Source organism: Bubalus bubalis, chromosome 13 (assembly GCF_019923935.1).
Source record: "Bubalus bubalis isolate 160015118507 breed Murrah chromosome 13, NDDB_SH_1, whole genome shotgun sequence".
Classification (NCBI taxonomy): domain Eukaryota; kingdom Metazoa; phylum Chordata; class Mammalia; order Artiodactyla; family Bovidae; genus Bubalus; species Bubalus bubalis.
In genome coordinates, this window is record NC_059169.1 from 16,119,728 (window position 1) to 16,139,225 (window position 19,498).

The following is a 19,498-nucleotide window of genomic DNA, read 5'->3' on the forward strand; positions in this document are numbered from 1 at the left end:
ATAGATTTCCCAGCCTCTTTGTTACCTTGTTTTTAATATCTCTCTAGGTTTTGAGTTAGTAAAATGATTTTACTTATCAATATAGTCTTAAAAATATATTTGTGAATCAGAATGATCAGAACTCAAGTGTATCTACAGGTTGTTTGGCATTATGTCCAGCCCCAATGAAGGTTTTAATGGGGCTTCTTCCTCCATAGAATAAACACACCCCTGGTTTTTCCTATTGTGCCTCTAGTAGTGATATGATTTGCTTCACGTGAAGCAGTGGACCTAAGAATGTGTTTCCTTAGGAGAAGGACTTTAAAACTCATAAACGTGTGGTTTTTGTCTCCCCCAACCCCCGCCTCAGGTGCACTCTGAAAGCGAATAACCAGATGTCACTCACAGTGACCATGTGATTATGAATATTATGAATGGCCAAAGGACAACCCTCAGCTCTCACAACTTTTGAGTCAACTCTGTGATTCTACCATGAGTTCACGTCTATTCCAGACATTGTTCCAATCGGTTTCTGCACTGCGTAAATTATGTTATTTTTTTACACCAGCAACAGATATTGACATATTATAAGATATTAATCTATAATTTTTCTCCAACTTCACTCAGTGATCTCAAGTTCTTGCAAAAGGATTTATTATGTTTATTTATGTGTTATACTATTTTCTTTTTTATCCAAATCAGAGGTGCAGGCCACCAATAAAAGGTGTCTCCCAAGTTTTGTGTCTTGAGAGACTCTGGAGCCAAACTTATTTTCTAAGATTTGAGACAAAGTTCTCACAATTTGTTTTTACTGTTCCCAGAAATACATATTACTTTCTAATTATATTACAGATTCTTGAAGACTGTGTGAAGTTGCTGTTTTGTGTCACCACTTCCTTTAACAGAACTGTTATCCATTTTCCACTCAAAGACCTCTGGTTAAAATACTACAGAGAAAAGTAATAGGAAAAACATACAGTACATGTAGTTTAAGTGACATTATAGAAAAGAGAGATGTCACCCTCCAAAAAATATATGGTTAAAATACAGAAGGGCAATATTGTACATTCATCTGTGTCCCCTGCATTGCCAGCAGATTCTTTACCGCTGAGCCATTGGGGAAGCCCTCTAAAAGAGAAGGAGAGAAAATAGAAAATATGCCTTATCAAAGTAGGAACCCCTCTAGGGGATTTGCTAATGAAAGACAGACATGTTCTAGACTGTCTTCTAGATAGAGGATTTTATTTTTTACATTAAAAAAATTGTGGTAAAATATATATAACATAAAATTTGCCATATAACCATTTTTAATCACACAATTTGGCATTAATCACACTCACAGTGTTGTGCAGCCATCATTGTCTGGGTAACTTTCGGTAATTATGTGCTTCCTCTTCAGTGTGATATTTCTGCAGAGTCATTTTGGTAACTTTAACTTTTCTAGAAGTAGATCTTTTTCCTGTGAGTTTTGAGCTTGATTGGCATAAATGTATTCACAATATCTTACATATTTAATCTCTGCATCATCTCTGTGTTCTTTTAGCCTTTTAGTTTTCTTTGAGGCTTCTCATTTTTTATGAATAATCTTGTATAACTTTTTCTTATTTTCAAAGAATCAAATTATTGCTTGATACTCTGTTTTTCTTTCTAGTTCATCACATCATTCTTTCTTTCAATTTTTCCTTTATTTTGAGATTTTTTTTCTCTAAATTCTTAAATTGGAAACAGATTAATAATATCATTATTTTTCTAACATAAGTATATAAATTTGACAATTTTTCTGTGATCCACTTTAGATACAACCTACAAGTTTTGGTACTTACCACCAACCACTCTCCAAAGTATTATGTATTTTCTAATTCCTAATTTAATTCATTAACTATATCTTTTACCCATGAGTTATTCATAAGTATAATGTTCTCTAAATTTCAAATGCTAGTGGCTTTTTTCTATTAGATTGAACATGTGGAACTGCTAACATTCAGCCTTTTATATAAAATGGCACTTTCATGTATTTAAATGTAATATTTTTCTTTTATTAATATATAGCAATTTCATTTTGGTCAGACATTAGGTTGTGGATTTTAAACCAAAGGTAATGATATTCATACAAAAACTCCTTGTTTCCACCATTTTGTATTTTATTTGGGGGTTTTAAAATGTTTTAAGTACATGTGTAACCAGTAATTTTCAAATAAAATTCCTCCCTGAGTACTGGAATGTTTTCTGATACATGTTGCAGGCTGGTTCTCTGGAATGCAGACTCAGATGGAGTTTAGTGCTGGGGTGTTTATTATGACTGCCCTTGGAATCAATACTGTGGAATCAGGAGGGAAGAAACGGGATAGGGCAGAAGGAAAGATCCAGCTTGATCCCTGGCTGGATGACCTTAGCTGATCCCATGGGGCATCTGGAATGAAGATGGCCCTTCAGGGTTGTCCTGACACATCCAATGGCTGGTCTTTATAACCTGGAAGGATCATTGCATGCAGCCTGGTGGTTTAAGGTTGCCCACTGGCAGCACCCCCAGCAGCTGGGCAATGAGTCCTTGAAGGGAGGTCTGAACTGCACATCTCCATGTCCCCCCACATCCTGTGTCACAGCTCTAAGGTAGGTGATGAAGATGTACTGTGGGGGAAAATCTTGATGACTGATGTGTAAGTCAAAATGATGAGTTAGTGATTCTCCTCAATACCCTCTGCTTTAAAAAATAGAGGAGAAGGTCCATGAAGGGGAGAAATCTCATTTTCTAGGGTCAGCCCAGTCGTCACCTCTTCTAGGAAGTCACTTTAGGATCAGTCATCATCCTAGGTAACTCGTCTTTCTGTAGGACCCTGAGCACCTCTCGTTTAAACTGAACCGTACTTGGTTAGTGTCCTATTGTCATCCAGTGTGGTGATTTTAAAATAAGGGGCCTGTTCTTTACATTTTACACAGGTTATGTAAACTATGTAGCCTGCCCTGACTATGAGTATTCATAGGGTCTCAGTTCAGTTCATTTGCTCAGTCGTGTCCGATTCTTTGCGACCCCATGAACCACAGCATGCCAGGCCTCCCTGTCCATCACCAACTCCCAGAGTTCACTCAGACTCATGTCCATCGAGTCGGTGATGCAATCCAGCCATCTCATCCTCTGTCGTCCCCTTCTCCTCCTGCCCCCAATCCCTTCCAGCATCAGAGTCTTTTCCAATGAGTCAACTCTTCGCATGAGGTGGCCAAAGTACTGGAGTTTCAGCCTTAGCATCATTCCTTCCAAAGAAATCCCAGGGCTGATCTCCTTCAGAATGGACTGGTTGGATCTCCTTGCAGTCCAAGGGACTCTCAAGAGTCTTCTCCAACACCACAGTTCAAAAGCATCAATTCTTCTGTGCCCAGCTTTCTTTATCCATATGGTCTGTTTTCTCACTAAACCAAATGAGAAAAAGACTTGAAACTGTGTTCTATTCACTTTTTAATTACATCTTTCAGCACAGTGCCTGTCACATTGGGGGCACTCTGTAAATGTTTGCTGAATGAATAAATGATGCCTGAGAACAAACCTTCCTTATCAACTTTGTAATTTTGGAATTCTAAGAAGTAGCCTGGGATAACAGAAAGCCCTGGTTTTAGAGTCAGTCACACTGATCTGCCTGTTAGGTCTTTCTCTGCTCTCACTAGCAGTGTGGGTGTCTGAAGAATGTACTGCACAGAATGGGATACTTGAGAATGAAAGGAAAGCAGTAACCAGCCTGAGTGCTAGGGAAATAAACTGGCACCATCCTTGACAAAATGGACTATGGACACCCTTCAGCCATGTAGCCTTAGTTACATACTTAGGCAAGTATCTTAACCTCTGAATTTCAGCTTCTTCATCTGGAAGATGGATATGATTCCTGCTCTTGGAGTTCTTTGGTTGGGATGATGGATGGACCAAGAGCATCCAGAGACACAGAGTGGAATCACTGACCTTGGTGATTCCTAACCACCAGGAGAGGAGAACAAGATGAGTGTGAATGAGTGAGGTTTGTAGACTATAGAAGGTGAATTTGAGGAGGGCCTCATCTGATGGCCTAAATCAGACTGTTCTTCCTCCACATGTAGTTAAAATGACATAAGCCTCCAGGGAGGAGCACAAGCTCTGGGGTCACCCTTTAGGGACAAATACTGTTTCTGGACATTGCTGAATGGGTTTGGATACAAATTCTGCTCTTGTTTACCATGGGCTCTTAAGGTTGGGAAGTCCACTGTGCTTCAGTGTCTTTGTCTGAAAGTTGAGGTGGGGATAGTATGATTCACAGAGGGTTGTTGTAAAGATTAACTCTGACAGTGACACTCACTGTGTGGTCTGCGCACTAGTTCCAGTTCATGAACTGTTTATAACCATTAGAAGTAAGTACAGGAAACTCAAGAAAGCTAGAAACTCAGAGCCATCAGCTATTGCCATGATATTCCACACTTAAGATGGATGTGTTCCTGAACAGCCCAGAGACCAATGTGAGTGTTGCACTTGACGGGGGAGGTGCATACTAGCCTTGCACAGTGGATCAGTGACTAAGTTGCAATGGGCTGAAAATGTAAAATTAAATAAAACTGATATGTAATTCCAGACAGTTGAGAAACACTGCTTTCGAACAATGTTGGATATGTGATTAGTTGTTAATCAGTACTACCCTCTCCAGTACTTCCTTCTTATTCACCGTCATAATTATGTTTAAAATGAGGCCATACTGGCTTTCAAAAGGATATACTATCACATTATCAATGTTTTTAATAGCATTTAAAATTTAGAAGACTAATTTTAGAAGACTCTACACATGGAGATCACCCGATGGTCAACACCGAAATCAGATTGATTTTATTCTTTGCAGCCAAAGATGGAGAAGCTCTATAGAGTCAACCAAAACAAGACCAGGAGCTGACTGTGGCTCAGATCATGAACTCCTTATTGCGAAATTAAGGCTGAAATTGAAGAAAGTAGGGAAAACCATTACACCTTTCAGGTATGACCTAAATCAAATCCCTTATGATTATACAGTGGAAGTGAGAAATAGATTTAAGGGCCTAGATCTGATAGAGTGCCTGATGAACTGTGGATTGAGGCTCGTGACATTGTACAGGAGACAGTGATCAAGATCATCCCCATGGAAAAGAAAAGCAAAAAAGCAAAATGGCTGTCTGGGGAGGCCTTACAAATAGGTGTGAAAAGAAGAGAAGTGAAAAGCAAAGGAGAAAAGGAAAAATATAAGCATCTGAATGCAGAGTTCCAAAGAATAGCAAGAAGAGATAAGAAAGCCTTCCTCAGCAAACAATGCAAAGAAATAGAAGAAAACAACAGCATGGGAAAGACTAGCGTTCTCTTCAAGAAAATTAAAGATACCAGGGGGACATTTCATGCAAAAATGGGCTCAATAAAGGACAGAAATGGTACGGACCTAACAGAAGAAGAAGATATTAAGAAGAGGCGGCAAGAATACACAGAGGGACTATACAAGAAAGATATTCACGACCCAGATAATCACGATGGTGTGATCACTAACCTAGAGCCAGACATCCTGGAATATAAAGTCAAGTGGGCCTTAGAAAGCATCACCATGAACAAAGGTAGTGGAGGTGATGGAATTCCAGTTGAGCTATTTCAAATCCTGGAAGATGATGCTATGAAAGTGCTGCACTCAATATGCCAGCAAATTTGGAAAACTCAGCAGTGGCCACAGGACTGGAAAAGGTCAGTTTTCATTCCAATCCCAAAGAAAGGCAATGCCAAAGAATGCTCAAACTTCTGCACAATTGCACTCATCTCACACGCTAGTAAAGTAATACTCAAAATTCTCCAAGCCAGGCTTCAGCAATATGTGAACTGTAAACATCCTGATGTTCAAGCTGGTTTTAGAAAAGGCAGAGGAACCAGAGATCAAATTGCCAACATCCTCTGGATCATGGAAAAAGCAAGAGAGTTCCAGAAAAACATCTATTTATGCTTTATTGACTATGCCAAAGCCTTTGACTGTGTGGGTCACAATAACATGTGGAAAATTCTGAAAGAGATGGGAATACCAGACCACCTGACCTGCCTCTTGAGAAACCTGTACACAGGTCAGGAAGCAACAGTTAGAACTGGACATGGAACAACAGACTGGTTCCATATAGGAAAGGGAGTGCATCAGGGCTGTATATTATCACCCTGCTTATTTAACTTATATGCAGAGTACATCATGAGAAACGCTGGACTGGAAGAAACACAAGCTGGAATAAAGATTACCGGGAGAAATATCAATAACCTCAGATATGCAGATGACACCACCCTTATGGCAGAAAGTGAAGAGGAACTCAAAAGCCTCTCGATGAAAGTGAAAGTGGAGAGTGAAAAAGTTGGCTTAAAGCTCAACATTCAGAAAACAAAGATCATGGCATCTGGTCCCATCACTTCATGGGAAATAGATGTGGAAACAGTGGAAGCAGTGTCAGACTTTATTTTTCTGGGCTCCAAAATCACTGCAGATGGTGACTGCAGCCATGAAATAAAAAGACGCTTACACCTTGGAAAGAAAGTTGTGGCCAACCTAGATAGCATATTCAAAAGCAGAGACATTACTTTGCCAACTAAGGTCTGTCTAGTCAAGGCCATGGTTTTTCCAGTGGTCATGTATGGATGTAAGAGTTGTGCTGTGAATAAATTTGAACACTGAAGAATTGATTCTTTTGAAGTGTGGTGTTGGAGAAGGCTCTTGAGAGTCCCTTGGACTGCAAGGAGATCCAACCAGTCCATTCTGAAGGAGATCAGCCCTGGCATTTCTTTGGAGGGAATGATTCTGAAGCTGAAACTCCAGTACTTTGGCCACCTCATGTGAAGAGTTGACTCATTGGAAAAGACTCTGATGCTGGGAGGGATTGGGGGCAGGAGGAGAAAGGGATGACAGAGGATGAGATAGCTGGATGGCATCACTGACTCAATGGACGTGAGTCTGAGTGAACTCTGGGAGTTAGTTGGTGATGGACAGGGAGGCCTGGTGTGCTGTGATTCATGGGGTCGCAAAGAGTCGGACACGACTGAGCAACTGAACTGAACTGAACTGATAATTTAGAAAGAGTTAAATTCCTGTTCTAGTTTCAGTTCAATTTAGTTACTCAGTCATGTCCAACTCTTTGTTGGATAAGAGGTGGCCAAAGTCTTGGCCAGGCTTCCCTGGCACGCCAAGCTTCCCTGTCCATCACCACTCCCAGAGGCTGCTCAAACTCATGTCCATCGAGTCAGTGATGACATCCAACCATCTCATCCTCTGTAGTCCCCTTCTCCTCCTGCCTTCAATCTTTCCCAGGAACAGGATCTTCTCTAATGAGTCAGTTCTTCCCATCAGGTGGTCAAAGTATTGGAGCTTCAGCTTCAACATCAATCCTTCCAGTGAACACCCAGGACTGATCTCCTTTAGAATGAACTGGTTTGATCTCCTTAGAGTCCAAGGGACTCGCAAGAGTCTTCAACACCACAGTTCAAAAGCATCAATTCTTTGGCGCTCAGCCTTCTTCACAGTCCAACTCTCAGATCCATACATGACTACTGGAAAAACCATAGCCTTGACCAGACGGACCTTTATTGGCAAAGTAATGTCTCTGCTTTTCAATATGCTATCTAAGTTGGTCATAACTTTCCTTCCAAGGAGTAAGCGTCTTTTAATTTCATGGCTGCATTCACCATCTGCAGTGATTTTCGAGCCCAGAAAATAAAGTCTGACACTGTTTCCCCGTCTATTTCCCATGAAGTGATGGGACCAGATGCCATGATCTTTGTTTTCTGAATGTTGAGCTTTAAGCCAACTTTTTCACTCTCCACTTTCACTTTCATCGAGAGGCTTTTGAGTTCCTCTTCACTTTCTGCCATAAGGGTGGTGTCATCTGCATATCTGAGGTTATTGATATTTCTCCCAGCAATCTTGATTCCAGCTTGTGTTTCTTCCAGCCCAGCATTTCTCATGATGTACTCTGCATATAGTTAAATAAGCAGGGTGACAATATACAGCCCTGACATACTCCTTCTCCTATATGAAACCAGTCTGTTGTTCCATGTCCAGTTCTAACTGTTGCTTCCTGACCTGCATGTAGGTTTCTCAAGAGGCAGGTCAGGTGGTCTGATATTCCCATCTCTTTCAGAATTTTCCACAGTTTATTGTGATCCACACAGTCAAAAGATTTGGCATAGTCAATAAAGCATAAATAGATGTTTTTCTGGAACTCTCTTGCTTTTTCCATGATCCAGAGGATGTTGGCAATTTGATCTCTGGTTCCTCTGCCTTTTCTAAAACCAGCTTAATCATCTGGAATTTCACAGTTCACGTATTGCTGAAGCCTGGCTTGGAGAATTTTGAGCATTACTTTACTAGCATGTGAGAGGAGTGCAATTGTGCGGTAGTTTGAGCATTCTTTGACATTGCCTTTCTGTGAGATTGGAATGAAAACTGACCTTTTCCAGTACTGTAGCCACTGCTGAGTTTTCCAAATTTTCTGGCATATTGTGATCTAATTAAACTTAAAAGCTTTTGCACAACAAAAGAAACTATACACAAGGTGAAAAGGCGGCCTTCAGAATGGGAGAAAGTAATAGCAAACAAAACAACTGCCAAAGAATTAATCTCCAAAATATAGAAGCAGCTCATGCAGCTCAATACCAGAAAACAACAGTGCAATCAAAAAGTGGGCCAAAGAATTAAACAAACATATCTCCAAAGAAGACATAGAGAGGGCTAACAAACACATAAAAAGAGGTTCAACATCACTCATTATCAGAGAAACGCAAATCAAAGCCACAATGAGGTATCATTTCATGCCAATCAGAATGCTGCTCCTAAGTCGCTTCATTCGTGTCCAACTCTGTGCGACCCCATAGAAGGCAGCCCCCCAGGCTCCCCTGTCCCTGGGATTCTCCAGGCAAGAACACTGGAAAGAGTTGCCATTTCCTTCTCCAATGCATGAAACTGAAAAGTGAAAGTGAAGTAGCTCAGTCATGTCCAACTCTTAGCGACCCCATGAACTGCAGCTTACCAAGCTCCTCCGTCAGTGGGATTTTCTAGGCAAGAGTACTGGAGTCGGGTTCCATTGCCTTCTCCGGCCAATCAGAATGGCAGCCATCAAAAGACCTACAATCAATAAATACTGGAGAGGGTGTGGAGAAATGGGAACCCTCTTACACTGTTGGTGGGAATGCAAACTAGTACAGCCACTATGGAGAACAGTGTGGAGATTCCTTACAAAACTGGAACTAGAACTGCCATATGACCCAGCAACCCCACTGCTTGGCATACACACTGAGGAAACAAGAATTGAAAGAGATGCATGTACCCCAGTGTTCATTCCAGCACTGTTTACAATAGCTAAAACATGAAAGAAACCTAGATGTCCATTGGCAGACAAATGGATAAGGAAGTCGTGGTACATATGCACAATGGAATATTACTCAGCTATAAAAAGAACACATTTGAGTCAGTTCTAATGAGGTGGATGGAACTGGAGCCTATTATACGAGTGAAGTAAGCCAGAAAGAAAAACACCAATACAGTGTATTAATGCATATTTTTGGAATTTAGAAAGTCAGTAATGATGATCCTATATTCAAGGCAGCAAAAGAGACACAGGTGTAAAGAACAGACTATCGGACTATGTGGGAGAAGGTGAGGGTGGTGCGGTATGAGAGGATAGCATTGAAAGGTGTTTGTATATTACCATTTGTAAAATAGATGGCCAGTGCAAGCTCGATCATGAAGCAGGGCACTCAAAGCCAGTGCTCTGGGACAACCCAGAGGGATGGGATGGGGGGTTCAGGATGGTGGGACACATGTACACCCAAGGGTGATTCATGTTGATGTATGGCAAAAACCACCACAATATTGTAAAATAATTTTCTTCCAATTAAAATAAATAAAATTAAAGAAGAACCAAGGTTAAGAGTTAAACACACTAAGAATGTTCTGCACAAAGTATACATTGCATGTTTCTGACTAAATTCTCTTTTCCATTCAGTAAACATGCTCATAAGTATCCATCCAAATAGGTGGAATCTTTGGGTATTCCAAACCATGTTTGATCCAAAAGCTAATCATATTTAATTCTGGAGAACATTACATGAAAAACATTTTTAAGATTAAATTTTGCAGACTACCTAGCAAAAAATGAGTCTCTGGTATGGAGTTTATATCACATTAGAAATGTGGTAAGTAATGGTGAACAGAGGATTGAGGGTTTTACACCCCACATTTTACAACAATGATTTTTTTTTTAATCCTTGAGTTTATACTGATTCTGATAAGATATAGAATAGCTATGAGGAAGGGAAAGCTCTTATTTTGTAGTAGAAAGCCAGCTCACAAATGTAGACAGATTGACAGAAAAGTACCATGTGACAGCAATCATTGTCATAAATAATTCAGCCAAAATTAATCAATGGCTGACTACATGGTGAATGTCAGGGCGTGGGTGTTGAGAGGAACACGACATTTCATGGACTCAAAGTATCTTCTCAGCTTAATTCTTTAAGGAAGAATTGTTTGCCTAAAGTGGGAAAATCCAGCAAACACAGGCCATGCAAGTAACCAGAGTACACATTACTAATAAAGAACTTAATAACACCCTTGTTTTTTTTTTCCTTGTTTTTAGAAAAATTTATTTAAGTATAGTTGACTTACAATGTTGTGTTAATTTCTGCTATACCACAGTGATTCAGTTGTACAAATATGCACATTATTTTTCATGTAAGTTAAATAAATATAAATATACAGCCTTGTCATACTCCTTTCCCAATTTTGACCCAGGCAGTCAATCCATGTACGGTTCTAACTGTTGCTTCTTGACCTGCATACAGGTTACTTAGGAGGTAGGTAAGGTGGTCTGGTATTCCCATCTCTTGAAGAATTTTCCACAGTTTGTTGTGATCCACACAGTCAAAGGCTTTAGCGTAGTCAATGGAGCAGAAGTAGATGTTTTTCTGAGCATAGACCATAAGGCCCCCAAAGCCTGGAAATGTACTTCCTGGTCCTTTACAGGAAATCTCTGCCCTCCCTGCCCCAGAGCTCTGCTGTTTTAAGTGAGGCCTGAGTACCAGCAGTGTCAGCTGGCTTGGGAGGCTGTTAGGAACACGTGATTGTGGTCTCTACCCCAGACCTACTGACAAAATCTCCAGATCCCAGGTGGATCCTGCTCACAGTACAGTTTGAGAAGCACTGGTTTAGAGGCCCTGCTCAGTTCATCCTGCGGTTGCACCTTCCCCCAGGTGCAGGCAGCCAGAGCAGACCAGGGCGTGTGGCCACCTGGAGCCCCGCCCTCTCCAGGCCATGCTCTGAGCACCTAGACCCTACAACCCCTGCTCCCAGCGCCAGTGCAGGCCTCCCTCCTGGGACCCGTGTCCCAACCTGACAGGTAGTCTAGATACAGCTGTTTATGGGGCGGAATAGGATGGCTTGAGCTTGGACTTGAAGGCTGTAATGCTCTTGCTTGAGCAGCAGATTCCTCAGGGCACAAAGAGGGTCAGAACCACAGGTGGGAAGAGCAGGGGGAGGGCTGGGGGCTGGGTCAGCCCAGCCCTCTGCTGTCCTGCCTTCTAGCTCCAAACTCCAGGGTCCAGGAATCCCAGCCTGCCAGGTGGTTATGACGGTGTACTTGACAGTGTGTTAGCTTGATTTATAACTTTTAAATATTTTAAACATATAGGATGGGCTTCATTTATATTCTTGACCCAAGGCCCACATATGTGAGTGGCAGGTCTGTTAAATGCTTCTCAGAATGTGCTCAGAGGACCCCCTGCATCCCAATCCACTGGGACTGGGATGTTGGATCAGACCTTTGGGGCTGGAGCCTATGATTCTGCATTCTGACTCCTCCCCTGGTGACTCTGATCCACAGCAGAGCTACAGGAGCACTTGTAATGGAGGGGGGTGGGGCGTTGAGAGGAGCTGCCCTGAGTGGCAGGAAGTGTCAGGAGAAGAGAGGGCGGTCCCAGGTCAGAGGAAGGTGCTGACCACAAGCTCACACCTTCCTGCCTCTCTCATGTTTCTCCTCACAACCTGGCCTGACCACACCCCCGGGAGTTGGCTGCAGGGAGAAGCTGCTAAAATGGGGCAAGGGTGTCCTCCTGCTGACCATGGGGCTCTTGGGGGCTGCCCTGCAAAAGGAAGGACCTGAGTCAGGGGCAATAGGAGCAAAGGGGCTGCAGGCCCCTGGAGGGACCACATGGACCCACCCAGGGTGTCAGGCTGAGCAGGTCTTTGGGCAGGGACACCTCCTGGTCCCACGGGACACAGGTGGAGCGCGGACAGACTGTGCAGTTCCACCGGGGCTCAGAGGCCGCATCTGTCAGTTAGGAGTCTTATGACCTCTAGCAAGGTCCTTAAGCTCTGTAAAATGGTGGGGGTCCTAACATCCTAATACCCTCCGAGCTTGTGTTAAAATTAAACATGATGGTCTTTCTTTCAGGCTCATGGTGCTGGTAGGATGAGCAAGCGTCATGGTCTTAGCCAGGAAGCTCTGTAGCCACCGACAAGCCCTGAAATGGCATGGTAACAGTACAATAAAGCCCATTTGGGCACAGCCCTGAAGGCCAACCCTTTTAGATGCACTTCTCATGCCAAGAGAATTGTGCTCGAAAAAATAGGGGTTGAAGCCAACATCCAAATTCTGCCATCAGCAAATGTGTCAGGGTTCAGTTCACCAAGAGTGGTAAAAAATCACAGCCTTTTGTACCCAGAGATGATTGCTTGAATTTTATTGAGGAAAATGATGAAGTTCTGGTTGCTGGATTTTGTTTCAAAGGTCATGCTGTTGGTGACATTCCTGGAGTCCACTTTAAGGCTGTCAAAGTATCCAGTGTCTCTTTTTTTGCCTTGTACAAAGGCAAGAAGGAAAGACCAAGATCATAAATTTTGATGATGAAAGAATGATAGTAATAAATTTTCATATACCAAAAAAAAATGAAATGTGATATGATAGTTAAGCAAAAGCACATCCTTGTCACACAGAGCAGAATAAGGGGCAGCTGCTATTTATTGGGATGCTTATTACATTACACCTCTGCACTTCTTGATGCTTGATATCATAGGCACTTGTCACTGCCTGTGTTCATTCATGTCCAACTCTTTGTGACCCTGTGACTGTAGCCCACCAGGCTCTTCTGTTCATGAGATTTTCCAGGCAAGAACAGAATACTGGAGAAGGTTGTCATTTCCTCCCCCAGGGCTTCTTCCTGACCCAGGGATCGAACTTGCATCTCCTGTGTCTCCTGCATTGGCAGGCACATTCTTTATCACTGAACCTGGGAATTACCTGTCACTGACTTTAGGATCAGTTCCCTCAAGCCCCCAGGGGGCACTAGTGGTAAGGAATCCACCTGCCAGTGCAGGAGATCCAAGAGTAACAGGTTCGATCCCTGGGTTGGGAAGATCCCCTGGAGGAGGAAATGGCAACCCACTCCAGTATTCCTGCATGGGAAATCCCATCCTCTGTCCATGGGGTCCCAAAGAGTCATCACAACTGAGTACAAACACACACCTCAGATCCCAGGCACAGGAAGGTTCCAGTCACAGCTGTGTGCCACACCCATGGTTGGCCATTGGCCTGTAGCTCCCTGAACTTCCCTGTGCAGGAGCAACTCCTGAAGTTCCTACTGAGCTGCTCATCCTGTATAGTTCCCAGGATTTCCCTCCCAGCAAGCCACACCTGGGGAATCCTGCTTTTATGTGTGTGATGAACTAAGGTGGGGCTTGTATGAAATCTCCTGAGACAACTATATCATACTGAAAATCACACCAGGGCACAGAAGAATCCAGGCATCCAGGTGAGAAACGTGGAAAGCCTGTGCAATGAGAGGCCAGGAAGGCCTCAGAGTGGGCAAAAGGGGTCACAGGCCCCCACCCCAACTACACTCTGTACACAGAAACATATACTCCTGCTCCTGCAGAATCACTCTGTCTGTTTACTCTGCTCCCTCATACAGGTAGAGTTCTTTATATCCTCAGTATGGCAAAGGCCAGTGGTTTGTAAACTTGGCTACAAATTTGAATCACCAGGGGAGCTCTGTAAATCCCAGTGCTGAAGCCTCATCTCAGTTAAATCAGAATCTCAGGGGAGGGGATGCAGAAATCAACACTTTTTAAAACCTCACAGGTGATTCCACCCTGCAGCCAAGTGAGAACCACTATTGGAAGCTGAAGATCTCATTTCTTCCTAAATGGCAGCTGCTTTCCTTGCTAGAAAGTATGAAAAAGCCTAAGTCGCTTAGTTGTGTCTGACTCTGCAACTTCATGAACTATAGCCCATGAGAATTCCATGGAATTCTCCAGGCAAGAATACTGGAGTGGGTAGCCATTTCCATCTCCAGGGAATCTTCCCAACCCAGGGATCAAACTCGGGTCTCCTGCACTGCAGGCAGATTCTTTACCATCTGAGTCACCATGAGAAACAGAAATGGTTTGATTTTTTATTTTGTTACCGATTCTCCCAAGTGAGATCCCCTATCCTCGACAGGAGGTGGGGGTCCTTCTGCCAGGGGTGTGCGTGTGTATGTGCGCGCATGCTCAGTCACTCAGTCATGTCTGACTCTTTGTGGCCCCATGGACTGCAGCCTGCCAGGATCCTCTGGAAATGGGATTTCCCAGGCAGGAATGTTGGAGTGGGTTGCCATGTCCTGCTCCAGGGGGTCTTACTGACCCAGGGATCAACACGAGTGTCCTGCATTGGCAGGCGGGATATTTACTGCTGAGCCACCTGGGAAGTCCCTCTGCTGGGTGTGGCGCGTACCAGTAGAATGTGCTCTAGAGGACACTGTTTCCTCTGAAAACCCTTCAGAGGGCTGCTGAATGTGATTCCTGTCAACTGGGGATCGGGGGTGTTCTCATAGGACCGGCTCATCTGTGCTCCCTGTGGCTCAGCCTCAATGCCATCTTGAATCGCAGTGCTAGGGGCAATGATCCTGCACTCAGCCCTCCAAGCTGAGATGTCAACGCAGCTGTTTCACATCAGGGAGTCTTGTCTGATGGACCGGGTGTGAGGCCTCTTCATGAAGCACCCTTTGAGCAAGTGAAACTTGACTCAGCACAAACGGAGTAACAAAAGGTTAGACTTTATTTTATTACCAAGGTTTTACTTTTACTCCCAGGGAATTGTTGATGGGCTTTGTTGGTGACTGTTTCATCACAGCCCAAGCCTCATGGAATATTAAGGGCCCCAACTTACCTTTAATGACTGTTTCCTTTGTTACCTGTGGAGATAATCCTGATGAAGAAAAAGAGACCAATTTCTCTTCTATTCCTGAAGGTCCAAAAGGGAAGGTATTGATATAATCAGTTTTATTTTGTTGTTGTTGTTGTTTTTTAACCCATAAGGTAGCTCCCTATTGTCTGGGGCTTGATGTTGCTCCTGAAATAATGGGTGCCCCTGGCACCCTTCATTTAAGGAAGAAAACTGGGTATTATTTAAATAGGAAAGGAAAGGACCTAGGCATCAGGGTCCACAGAGAACCAGGTCTGGGCTCTCAGGTGACAGGCTAAGATGGCCTCGTCACCATGGAAACAGTGTCTATGCTTGTGAGACAGGAAGGAAGTAGGTGGGTACAGATATTGAGATAAACATGATCCCACAAAAACTGGCTTGAACCAGCTAAAATCAAGATGGTTTTGAGTATGGTCTGGTCTCTGACTTCTAGCTCACTACGCCTTCAGTGTAACACTAAAATTCACTCCCCTCTCACCATGACAGGTGCTGTGATAGTTCCAAGGCTGACCATAGACGGCCAAAAAGTGAAGGGGGTGGGGTTCCATCTGCTCACCACTCAAAAGCCAATAAAGAGGCCAGGTTGATGGAAAGGAACATTTGTTTTATTTTGGATGCTGGTGTGTGTGTTGGGGGGAGGGTAGACTCCTGTCCAAAGGCTGACTCCCCCTCCCTTGACAATCAGTGGACAAGAGCTTTTTATAGACAGAGAGGGCTACAGTCAGCATTGTAAACTATAGACAGAAACAGTACAGTCAGCATTGAGTGCATTTATTATTTTTTATTTATATATTTTATTTATATTTTATTACTTATATTTTATTATTTATATTTTTAAAAATATTTCTATGTTTTTATTCAGATGGTTTTCATATATGGGAAAAATTCTGAAGTTACTTATTTTCCTCTTATACTGATGCGCACTTATTAGTTCACTTAAATTTACTTATTTATTTGAGAGATAAAGAAACCAGAATTTTACTTCTTGCTTATGTACTTTTCTCTGTGCATCAGTTACGGGGTAACTGCCTTCATGCCCCTAGAAGAATGTGCTTTGGTCTTTCCTCTTTCCCTCTCTTATCAAAACAGGATTCCTCCAGGAGCAACCTAGGAGTAGAACAGACACTAGGGAGTTTGGGGCTGTCATCTAAGTAGTCTGGCTGTCTTTGTCCCTGTCATTTATGCTCATCTCCACTGATCAGTTTTGGCCATTATCCCTGTGTATCTCAGGCAGTGGGGGAAGCATAGTTCTCCCTTTGGTCCTGAGAGACAGAGAAACTTTTTGAGTCACAGTAAATGTTTTTAGAGGTTGCAGTGCCCTCCTCTTTCTGGTGGGGTGTGGGTATCCTTGTCATTCACCAGGTATGTGCTTTCTAAGACTTCCTGTGGGCAGGGCATTGAGTGGGCACTCGAGTCTGAGGGAGCGGACCTTCTCCTGCTTTAAGAAGCCTATGGTCCAGACATTGTGAACCAGTGCAGATCCAGAAATTATAACTCTTAGCTCATTTTTAATAAGCTAAAAATAGAAATAACAGGCTCATTTCTCCATTATCTCATAAAGATTAATCTGCATTTTACCTTGTAAAGTAGTGAGTGACTGGCATCTAGTAGATAGCCAAGCAAATACAGTTGAGAGATAAGTAAGAGCTGTTCTTGTGTAAAGTATGACTAAAGAACCTAACTGTGACCAAAAATTTATTCTACAGTATGTTATTATGTACTCTGTGCCATTTTTGGTCCTTTAAGCTCAGATATACTTTAGGATTGTGCTTTCTTGGCCTCGTAGTTTAAAAAATCCATCTCTCTGTGGTACAGTTTGATTTTTCCACCATGGTGATGTACTGTTCTTGCCTCCAGGGTTTGACAGCACAGCATTCTAATTGTTCTATCCAACATGACTCTGGTGACCACACTTCAGCTTGCTCTGAAGAAGCCATTTGCCCCAGCAAAGTGTCTTCATACACATCTATCCTCCTAGTTCTAAATTGCATCAAGCACATTAGAAATGTTGATGCAGTGATTACTCTTTGACTTTATGTTGGTGACTCTAAAATAATACCTGAAGGTACAGAGAGAGGCAGCCCAAAGTGGCAGGAAGTTCATGGGCTTTGGGACCAATATCTGGATTCAAATCTTCCCCCATTTTGGAGAATGCACTGTTGTCTGAACTATATTTTATGTAAAAAGATAAGAATAATATGTACCTTACAGTAGTATTGCAAGGATTTGTGAGATGATAAAAGGGTATTGTTACAATAATCGATAAATGGTAACTATAACAAAAGCCATTGGTGTGTTTTTCATATGAATATTGGTACTTCATTTGCTATGTGCTGCTGAGAAAGTTAGCAGCGGCCATATTTTCTTTGGTAATACTTTTTGTTCTTTTAGGGCTTCCCTGGTGGCTCAGATGGAAAAGCGTCTGCCTGCAATTGGGGAAACCCAGGTTTGATCCCTGGGTCAGTAAGATCCCCTGGAGAAGGAAATGGCAACCCACTCCAGTTTTCTTGCCTGGGAAATCCCATGGACAGAGGAGCCTGGTGGGCTACAGTCCATGGGGTCACAAAGAGTTGGACATGACTGAGTGGCTTCCCTTTCTTTCTTTCCGTTTCTTTGTTCTTTTAAGATCACCTTCTGAAATTCACAAAATCTCTATTAATCTGTATGTTGTAATTACAGTACTTCTTTACCAAAAGAAAACCACTTTATTTTCTTGAGGAAAAACGAGATTTGTTTTTTTTTAATCACCCATATTTCCACAATAAAGAAATGATCATTGTTATCATTTTGAAATATTTTCTTTTAATGTTTCTTGTTTCGTGCATTCTTGTGCAAAATTGGTATAATGGTTTCATGTTATTACATGAATGTTTTCGGTTGTCTTAGTTTGGGTGTGCTGAAGCTAAAGTCTAGGATGAGAATTTGAATGCAATAGGTTATTTGGGAGGGGGTCCCAGGAAACACTGGTAATGGAGTGGGTAAGTGAGACAAGAAAGGGAGAGAGGGCCGCACAGGATGTGTTATCAGGTATGTTCCAGGCTGGGTTACTGGAACACAGTCCTGCTGGGAAACTGTAGGAGACAGTGTGGAGCACAAGCCTCAGGGTTAGCTTCCCTGCGTGAGGGAGTAGGGGTATTTACATGCCAGCTTCTGTCTGTCTGGTGACTGAAGGCTGCCAGGGGAGAGCAGAGGAAGACGTTAAATTCCCCAGCCCTCCTGGCTGCCTTGTGCTTTAGCAGAGCTGACTCAGGTGGCAGACAAAGCCCTCAGGCAGAGTTGCAGGAAGTCAGGCTAGGGTGACATGGAAGGCACCAGGGCAGATACTGACAACATCGGCTCACCCATGTTACTTAAACAGTCTATTTTAGACTGGTTATTGAACAGTTCACAGTGTGGACGAGTGCCTCCTCAAGGGTTATAGTCCAGCAGTTACTTTTTCCATTTTCTCTTCCTCCTCACAGCAAACTTTCTCACAGGAGTTGTGTATAATCACTTTTCCACACCTTCAGACATGGTTCTCTGCTCAACACATCTTTAAAAGATTTCAATCTCTTTCTCTTTAAAATAATGCTTTACCTAAATCACCAAAACCCCTGTCTTTGCCAAATCCAACTGGTACTCTTCTGTCTTCAACTTACCAGCCTCTCAGAGGCATGGGCTCCAGCTTCTTCTGCACTCCGGTGACTGCACTTTCTCTCCCTCCTCAGTCTCCCTGGGTGAGTCTCTACCTGTGAATGCTGGACGGTCTCAGGTCTCAGCCTTGGGCTTCTCTCTCCCTCTTTCTCTTTAATGTGTTTCTGTATATCTTTTTTTTTTTTTTTTATTAAAATCCTTAAATAACTATAGAAAAGTGTGAATACTTAATATGGAATCCATTTGGGAATTATTTACATTTAAAAAATAAAATAGGGGAATATTTTTAGCATTCTTAAACTATTTCATGTCAAAAGAAGAGAGGAAATTTACTAATCATTTAGGAACACTTCCAAAGCCATGGGCTTCCCTGGTGGCTCAGCTAATAAAGAATCTGCCTGCAATGCTGGAGACCTAAGTTCCGTCCTTGGGTTGGGAAGTTTTCCTGGAGAAGGGAAAGGCTGCCCACTCTATTATTCTGGTCTGGTGAATTCCATGGACTGTATAGTCCCTGGGGTTGCAAAGAGTCCAACACGACTGAGCAACTTTCACTTTCACCTTCACTTTCATAAAGCCACTGGTAAACCAAAGCACCTTCTGATAACATTCACTTTTCCAGCTGTTATCCTTGGGTAATTTCAGTCTCACAGAAGACATCTGACAC

The 19,498-nt window shown here is 42.7% G+C and overlaps 1 protein-coding gene and 1 pseudogene across 1 annotated transcript in view; both read left to right on the plus strand.

Moving 5' to 3' along the window:
• LOC102409035 (ATP-binding cassette sub-family C member 4-like) overlaps positions 1–2,161 on the plus strand; it is a 183,605-nt gene extending 181,444 nt beyond the window's left edge. Inside the window, 2 exon segments of the mRNA XM_045162445.1 lie at positions 350–415; positions 417–2,161. Coding sequence (XP_045018380.1) covers positions 350–415; positions 417–464 — 114 coding nt within the window. The 3' untranslated portion in view covers positions 465–2,161.
• Positions 2,162–12,281: 10,120 nt separating this feature from the next.
• LOC123328870 lies at positions 12,282–13,136 on the plus strand (annotated as a pseudogene).
• Positions 13,137–19,498: the final 6,362 nt, after the last annotated feature.